Source organism: Arachis ipaensis, chromosome B6 (assembly GCF_059453495.1).
Source record: "Arachis ipaensis isolate K30076 ecotype BB chromosome B6, ASM5945349v1, whole genome shotgun sequence".
In the NCBI taxonomy this organism is placed as follows: domain Eukaryota; kingdom Viridiplantae; phylum Streptophyta; class Magnoliopsida; order Fabales; family Fabaceae; genus Arachis; species Arachis ipaensis.
Genome location: NC_142441.1, coordinates 137864699 through 137874276, shown reverse-complemented (window position 1 = coordinate 137874276; position 9578 = coordinate 137864699). Strand labels below are relative to the sequence as shown.

Here is a 9578-nt window from a genome sequence, read left to right as displayed (position 1 = left end):
ATATACTAATATTTGATGCATTGACTCTAAATTTATTTTATTTATATTGGATATAATAATATACACAAAAAATAAGATACTAAATTAGTGTGTTTATGAATTAAGAAATAATTAAATATTATGTTTGATTAAAAAAAATAATTTATTGCGGATAGAGTTAGATAGAGAACTTTAAGATATAAGTACGATTAGAATTCAAAGATTCTTAACTCGCAAATCTAATAGAATTGAATTTTAAAAATAATTTAAACACGTGGATAGAATTAGGATAGAATCTAAATTCTACTCTATTATTATCCAATACATTGCTAATCGAAAAGTCATTATTTAAGGTTTAATTTAGAATTGTAATTATTGCTAGTTATTTTTAGGAATTTATGGTACTATTAACTAATTATGTAGATATTTATTTATGAAAATCTATTTTATTATATAAAAATTGAATTTCTACACTTAATGATGGAGTTGTCATGGCATGCTTCTGAGAATATTTTTTGATTTATTTCTTTTAATTCTGTAAAGCAAATCAATTATAACTAATTAATAATATCAATTAATTAATTTGATTAGACATTCAAATCTTACAATTAATTATATTAATTAATTAATTTAGTTAATTATATTAATTATTTGATTTGATTTGATTAGAATAAATATCAAATTATTTTAGTAAATAATAAATATGATAACGAAATACATAAATTAATTTAATTAGTTTATTTTTTTCAATGTCATCTATTTATACGAAATCATAATGTGTTTTTTACTCATTCTTTTTCTTTTCTCTCGTTCTTTCTCTCTCTTATGTTTAAGGGTTTTGAATTTATTTAATTTTTACTTCTTTTAATTGTTCTCTTTATTTTATTTTTAATTTTTTTATTTTATTTTTACTCCTCATATATAAATTAATTATAATTCATCACATGCATGTTCTTTTTGAATTTAAGTGACTTTTTTAGGTTAAATTTTACCATTTATGCTCTATATTGTTTAGTGTGTTTGTTTTTAATTTTTTAGTTATCTGTAAATATATTTATAAAAATATAATTTTATTTTGTCCAGTATTTACTACCGCATTTAGTAGATAAATAATAAAATTTTTATTTATTGTTATATTGATTGAGTTTGAAGATTTTATTTCTACTTTTATACATTTGTTTATATTGTATGATTTGTATTTATGTTAGTGACATCACGACAGTTCATACATTTTAATATTCGTGTAAGAAAATATTTTGAATTTTTTTCACTAACTAGAATTAATTTTAAAATAAAAAATTATTTTGTACATTATGTTATTAAATAGTGTAGTTATTCATTTTTTTAATGGCAATTATTATCAAATAAAATGATATAAAAATAGAGAAAAAATATATTCCAATCTAAGAATAATAATTTATTTTTCAATAGAATAAATTATATATTGAATAACAAAAGTTATTATAGTTTCTTTTTACACAAATTAATATACTCAACTACGGTGTTTTGGTAATATTGCCAAAAAATATTAATCAATCTAATAGCTTTTGTAATGACATAAGTTTATAAGTTTAGAAGCTTGAAAATCATGTAATAAAAGATAAAATTTTAACCGATAATAACGTTGATTATATTGTTTGACTTCCTGAATAAATATGATACCAATAAATAAAACTGTCACAGTTAAATTTTAACAAAGGCAAATCTTCATAAGTATTGCTATCATCAATTAGAATTGTTCTACTTTCAAGACAAATACTATTTTCTTTCACTATATTTTCCAACTCAGCAGGTCAAGAACTAATCATCCACGGATTGAAACTCCATTTATTAAGGGTCTGCCGCTAGCTAGGAGTGGAAACAGGCCAGGCCTGTCATGTAGTTGATTGGCCTGAGCCTGGTCTGCAGCCTGCTATAGGCTTTTTTCAAAGTACTAAGTCTGGCCTGGCCTGAAGCCTGTTAAAAGGCCTGCTAATTTTTTTTTTTACAAAAATAAAAATATTATTTAAAAAAAATATTTTTTAATAAATATATTTATATATAAAATGTCATATTTAATATTTATAAGAATTTTTAAATTTTAAAGTATTTAAAATATATAAAATTATTTATAATTAAATATAGTAAATTTAAAATATCTCATTATTTTATTAATAATAAAAAAATTATTTATATATATAATTATATATTAAAAGGCCCAAACAGGCTTGACAGGCCATGCCAGACTAATTAGTGAGCCTGGGCCTGGCCTATTAACATAATAAGGCTTTTATAACAGCCTGAGCCTGTGCCTATTTTATAACAGGCCAGGACAGGCCAGGCCAAACACAGGCCAGGCTTACAGGCCCCTGGCAGGCCGCCTGGCATTTTTCCACCCCTACCGCTAGCCAATGAGTTGTTACATACACAAGGCGGGATTCGAAACTCTAATACTTAATTAGGTAGATGAGTGAGATGATCACTCAATCAATCCAAATCAGTTAAAACAAATACTAATTATTTTTAATATTAAAAATAATTAAACTTTGATTTTAATTATAATTTTGTAAAATATTTATAATAATACTTATTATATATATTTTTTATTTAATCTCTTTTAATAAAAAAATTATATATTTTTATTAATTATCTCGTACAATGTACGGGAATATACACTAGTGTATTTAAAAAAACGTAATCTTTGTTAAAAATATTTTTTTTTGATAAACCTCCATTAGAAATTTATATTACTATAAAATTGTTATTAGGCAAAAAAAAAAATCTTAAACAAAACTCTTAAAACTCTCGAATAAAAAATAAATAAGATTATTAAATTTTTATATATGATCACTCAACTCAAATGTACTTTTAGCCGAGCCCGCCTTTCTACAGCCATGGTCACAAGCTGATTGCTACAAGAGAGAAAATAAAAACACGTGTCTATCGATAAACATTTCAGAGAGAATCTCTGTACCTTACATCTTTACCGTAGTGTGACCCATTTATGCTACTTGATACTTATATCTATTACTTATGGATGCAACTATGCAAGAATGCAGATGAGCTTAGCTATTATTTTTACCTACAGATTTACTAGAATGGCATTTTACTACTAGTATATATTGCATACGTTGTGTTGCAAACGTGAATGTATAACTTGCGTAAATGATTATATACTTGATGTAATGTCGCCTTGTTCCTTTTATTCTTTGTTTTGCTTTTCAAGATTACGCACTCGTTAGGAAAACGTTTTAAAAAGTTTTTAAATTAACCTAACCTCGCTAAAAAGCTTATATGACTATCAAATCAGCTAAATAGACATATACATTAGGAGTTTAGTTCTTTAAGTCATTTGATATTTGGTTGAGTAGAGACTTAACATCCAATTTTCAAAAAATCTAATTTTAATTAAAGAATAAAATCCCATCCCAATTCCTATTAATTTGTTAAAATGATAACTTGCCTTCTAATAATGTAAATAAACATTGGAAACACTTTCATTCCTGGAATACGCATGTTTTGAAATTTTTTCTTAAATACGCATGCTCATATCAAGACTGTCGGCCACGAAATGGAGATGCCTACCATCTCACAACTGGCGCCCGCGAAATGGAGGGGACAGGTGCAGGGTCCAATTCAACTCTGGCGCACACGAAATGGAGGGATAGCCATTTAGTGGCTGCCATCCACGAAATGGGGAAACCTGGGGCGGCGGTCACGAATTGGATGAAAATCACGTGTACCGCCCACGAATTGAGACCAGAATTTGGCTATATAAAGGCTCGTAGATGACCCGAAAGAAGCCATTATCTTCACTCTCCTCTCACTCTCGAAAGTTGCTCTCAATCTCTTCACCCTCTTTCTTTCTTAAAGAATTTCTGGTGTTAAGATTTGTTTGCTATTTCTATGGCTTCGGAGAACGTTTACGTGATTATATACCCAAACGGTGAAATCTCTCATACAGCAGAAGGTATTACATTCGTTTACGATGATCCACTGTGGATAATGATTCCGCCACAGACATCGTTGCAAGAGTTGAAGAATCTGATTCTGATGCATACCGGAATGGTTGGAAAAAAAGAAATCAGGAAGCTGACTTACAGGATGCCGGTTGTAGTGACCAACTCGTTTTCCTATCAAAAAATGCAAATAAAATCCGATCAGCATGTGTCGATGATGTTTTCTTATCATCGCAGCATAGGAAGCATCTATTCGTTGGAGCTTTGTCTGAATCTTCAAGATATTGGTGGAAGCTCATCCAGTTTGAATAATGTGGAGGGTGTGAGAAATCGTGGGGTGGCTGATTTTGTTCCGACTCGGGATACTAGTAGGGCCCCAAGTCCAAGCTTCAACGCGTTCGTTCCGCGGGAACAGAGTGTAGGTATTCGTGGAGTACGCCCCGCCCCTTCTACACATGTTGGGGTCGATATGGTTCTTGATGCTGCTATTGCAGATACGTCTGACGAGGATGACATTGAAGATTTCAGTGATGGTGAGGCAGAAGCCGTTCTGGAGACGCAGCCTCTGCATGGCGATGCTGTTCCGGCAACACGGGTCGAACCGGAAGGTGGTGGTGTATCCTCATCCACACCAGCACACTACCTGTCCCTAAATCTTGGAGCAATGCATTCCAGTAACGCAAAGGACGGACCGAGCAGCTACCCTTTGTCAGGAGAGATGGAGCTCGAGATTGGGTTGAAATTTCCTAATCGGGAAACAGCGACGCTAGCAGTAAAAAACTACAACATCCGTAGGAGTGCAGAATATAAGGTGGTAGAGTCAGACCAAAGTAGGTATGTATGTCGATGCAAGCAGTTCGGGGATCAATGTCGCTGGATGGTACGGGTTGCGAAGACAAGGTCCTCTAGATTTTGGGAAATCCGAAAGTACGAAGGGTCTCACAGTTGCTTGGCAAGTTCAATGTCTCAAGACCACGCTCAACTGGATAGCAATGTCATCTGTCAGCACATATTCCCCATGGTGCATGCTGATGCGACAATATGTGTAAAGGTATTGCAAGGATCGGTAGAGTCAGCGTACGGTTACAAGGTGTCATACAAGAAGGTTTGGCACGCGAAGCAAAAGGCAATCGCAAGGATCTATGGTGACATTCGGGGCCCAGAACGGTAATCTGTAGTATATCCACAACATGAGCAACGTGTGACACCCGGCCATACCCTCAACACTGTAATCTGTTGCTAGGCACATAGCACGATATAACCAACAGAGGACGGCACTACCCCAACTGTAGGTACCTATGGCATCATACTCAGCCAATAAAGGCAGATATCGAACATGGACTATGTTGTTGGCCTTGTCTGGAAGAAGCACGCCTCCCAACAGGTAAAGTATGTAATATCGTGCATACTGCATGAGGCCATTATCATCTAAGTCAAGCGGCATCTGTTGAAGACGAGTTCTGAGCCACTTCAACTTGATGTTGTACTTCGTTGTCCCTACGTGGCCGGCGGGAACCTCACCTAGAAGTTCATGACACCATTCCCAAATATCTCTTTGGTGAAACTTACTCCATGACCTTAACGTACCGCTAACAGGCTGACCATCAACAGGTAGACCTAACTGCATGGCTACATCTTCCAGGGTTATGGTACACTCACCCCAAGGGAGATGAAAAGTATGAGTCTCTGGTCGCCATCGTTCGACAAAGGCACTAATAAGTGGATTGTCGTACTCGAAGCGCTTGATCAGCGAGGCATGATAAAATCCGGTGCGTCTCAGATAAGGCTCAAGCCTCTCCCGCCTAATTTCCATGGTTGGATCCTCAGCCTCTAACATGAAAACATCAACCAGCGTGCCATGAGGAGTAAGAACACGTGTGGGCTACAACATAAGAAGCCAAGAAAGACAACAGTTACGAATACTATATAAAATTTTTAAATATTGAAGAAATTAGTTATAACAATCCCTAACAACATCAATCCGATTAATGACGTAAACTAACCTTATGGAATAAATGTGCCGCTATGTGAAGTTCGTCCAACCGGTTCAAGTTCTCCTCCACGTTCACCCCTCCCCCACTCATATTTAGTTAATTTTTTTTTAAAACTCACCACCACAAACTCACCCCCTATCAGCTTTCATTTACCACTCTCACAACTTTATTTTTCTACCCCTATTCTAATTTCACCGTGCATGAAGGCTCTCCCCACCCCCCTTTTATAACATTCTTGGCTCCATTTGCAATACACCCCCTGCCACCCAACACGCCAATGCATGTGAGCTTCCTGCTGCTGCCGCTTTGACCACCCAACTCGTGCCCACCAGAAACAAAGATCCCAATTCGTGGTCGCCGCCAACTAAATGGCCCATTTCGTGGACGGTGAGCTAGAGATGCTCCATTTCGTGTGCGCCGTCCAAAAAGTGCCTCATCTCCTTGGTGGCAGCCACGAATTCGCAGACCCTGCACCTGTCCCCTCCATTTCGCGGGCACCGGTTGTGAGATGGTAGGCATCTCCATTTCGTGGCCGAAGGTCTTGATATGAGCATGCGTATTTAAGAAAAAATTTCAAAGCATGCATATTTCAGGAATTAAAGTGTTTCCAATGTTTATTTATATAAAAAAGCCATAATTTATTATGTCTTTATTATCTTTTAACAGAACAATTTCGCATAATCCATTAGTTATTTATGTGTCAAATAATAATTTAATAGAGACAGATTATCTTCTATTGCCAGCAAAATAAATGTATTTTGAAATAGATAAATTCCTATCTATTTATTTGGCCAAATTATTTGTTTTATGCTTGTGGTCAATTTTGATTAATTTTATTTTTGGTCACATGAGTTTAAATAATTATTGATTACATTTTTCATGTTTTATTCTATTAATTACAAATACATTTTATGTGCATGTGACTTTTGAAAATAAAATTTTAGTGGAGGGTTCTGTTGCGAATAATAATAGTAATGACAATGATGAGGTCCAAAATAAACAAGAGGATAAGCCTAATGAAGTTATTATAGCAGAATAATCCAAGTAACAAAAAGGTGAGGAAACTATCCATATAAATGAAAAATTACGAGAATAAAGTTCTGAAAATCGGATCAGATTGGTCGGTTCGATTGGTTAAGTAAGAATCGATCTTCTGTGTGGTCCGATTGATACCCAAAATTATTTTGCAAAAAATCGGTTAAAAAATTGGTACAATCGATGATTAACCGTTGAACTGAATGAGTCGGCCCGATTTCTTGAAGGTCTGATTTGCTACTTCCTCTTAAAATAATGGCGTTTTAAGGGGAATAAAAGAAAAATTAAAACAACAGCTGCAGAACCCATTTCCCTCCCCCTTCATTCTCTCACAAGTCACAAGTCTCCCCCCAAATTTCAGCGAGAAAAATCCCTATCAGAGCAAATAACCCATTTCTCCTCGCTGTGGAATTTCTATTCGGACACATCATCATTGCTCGCGTCGCCCACCTCACCGTCGCTCGCATCGCTCATCTTGTCGGCTCGCCTCTTTGGTCTTCGGCCTCTGCTCACCTCGTCGTTGCTCACCTCTAGGGTAAGAACTCCTCGGCTGCTCCCTCACCCGCGTCCCTCTTCTTGCTACTGCACGGCTCATCTACTTTGTCTCTGTCATTGGCTTGCTGCCAAAATCGCCTTTCTGCTCGCCTCTCCATTTCTCCGTCGCGAGTGATGAGGAACTGAGAATGGTGATTTGAGAACTCGGAATGGTGATTTGGAATTTGGATTTAATTGATTGTGCCATTGTTATAAGAAACTGAGAATGATGATAACTCCACAATTTTCTCAGTCTCAATAATAATACATTACTTTTTCTGTTCTTGTTTCTAGGGCCTTGCTTATATTGCAAAAAAATATATCATTTATATTGCAGATACTGAAAACCATGCTTTGAGGTATGTGATAGATTCAAAATAGTAATAGTCTGATGGTAATCTTCATGATCTATGTTACAACAATTGTTGGTGTTAAAATGGTGAATTTAGTCATAGAACTATATGTCATATATTAATAATATACACATGGTTTTATTTTCAAAAGATTCCTGAACTTTAGTAACCCCAAAAAAATTACAATTTTGTTGAATGCTTAATTAGAAGTCTTTGTTAAAATTTGTTATGATTTTGCTTTTTTGCATTTTTGTAAAAGTTGGTGTTTTTCATTGTTAATTATTTAATTATTAGAAATTATTGTTAAATTTTTTATTCTAAATTTTTGTTGCTAATGTGATGAATATTGTTGCTGATTACTTAATTATAACTTATAAGTTATTTAAAAATTTTTATTTTGTGAATATTTAAAGATAAAATATGTATAAGTTATATATGAAATTACAAAATTTTGAATTTTATTAGTTGAGAAATAATTGAATTTGAATATTTGAAATTGTATACTGAATTTTTAATAATTTTATTGTATATTTAATTAAATCGGTTAAACCACAGTTCGACTACGGTTGAACTATTGAACCATTGAATCAGTCATTTAACCGGTTTAATGGCCAGTTTGGTTCTTGTAACCTTGAAGAGAAGTAAATAGGAGTGTGTCCTTGGGAATTATAGTGTAAGAAAAGGGGATAGGCATTATGTTGCTATTTGATAGTGTGGACCTCCCTTGAGCTTAGGGTGGTATTGGTATACTGTTTCATTAATTCTTGCTTTATATATCAATTGAGTACTTCATTTGTCAATAGAGTACATTTATATTACTTTGCCATATTGCTACTGTGATTGATGTGAATTGCCATTAATGTTTGTAGTGCCTATTAATTAGTGCTTTCATTGAGAGCAAGCGTTGCCATGGCCGACGGAGGAACTCACCTTATCCAACAAACAGGAGGTAACCACTCTTAGCTGCGGGTGGGTGGAGGCAAATGAGAGGATCACCGATACGAAAATTCAACTCACAAACATGGACTCCTTACTGAGATCTATCAAGAAATTGCTACGTGAAAACTTGAAGCTAAAAATGAAGGTCGCTGATTATGGCTCCACTGGTGATGATGTCGCAGATCACGGTTCCAGTGCGGGATTAGTAAGCATGGGAACTGAGTAGCCATGGCCTCGACTAAGGGTGAAAGTCGCTGATCTTTCCTATTCGACGGTGAAGGAGTGGAAGATTGGGTCTTCCGCGCTTGTCAATACTTGGAAACGTTCGAGATACCCGTAGAACAGAGAATTCGGGTGTTATCATTTTATTTAGTAGGAGCGGCATATGCATGATATCGATGGGGCATTAACAACAATATCATCTACACCTGGGACACATTTCTGGAAGCGCTAGTAGTTAGATTTGGGAAGAATATCTTCTATGACCGTTGCACCACCATTAAAGAATTGAAGCAGAGTGGATCAGAAGAGGAGTACCAAAACCAATTTGAAGAGTTGACCAACAAGGTCAATGGGTTGAACGAAGAGTGGATCATCTCCCTCTTTGTTGTTAGGCTTCAAGACCAGCTCAAATGTGAATTGCTCCTAGCCCAACCCACATCTTATGTCCAGGCTGTTTCCATCGCTAAACTCCATGAGCAGAAGAATGCAACAATGTTGGGCTTATCTTAGAATGGTAGCAATAAGGCCCTGATAAATCCATATTTTATGATTCATCTTGTGCTCAATTAAGTATTTTTATCAAT

The 9578-nt window shown here is 34.8% G+C and overlaps 1 protein-coding gene across 1 annotated transcript; it reads left to right on the top strand.

Annotated features, from left to right (window-relative positions):
- The first annotated feature begins 3864 nt into the window (after nt 1-3864).
- On the top strand, nt 3865-5088 carry LOC148562884 (uncharacterized). Its single transcript, XM_088491042.1, has one exon. It carries the CDS (start codon nt 3865-3867, stop codon nt 5086-5088), a length of 1224 nt encoding a protein of 407 aa, XP_088347168.1.
- Nucleotides 5089-9578: the final 4490 nt, after the last annotated feature.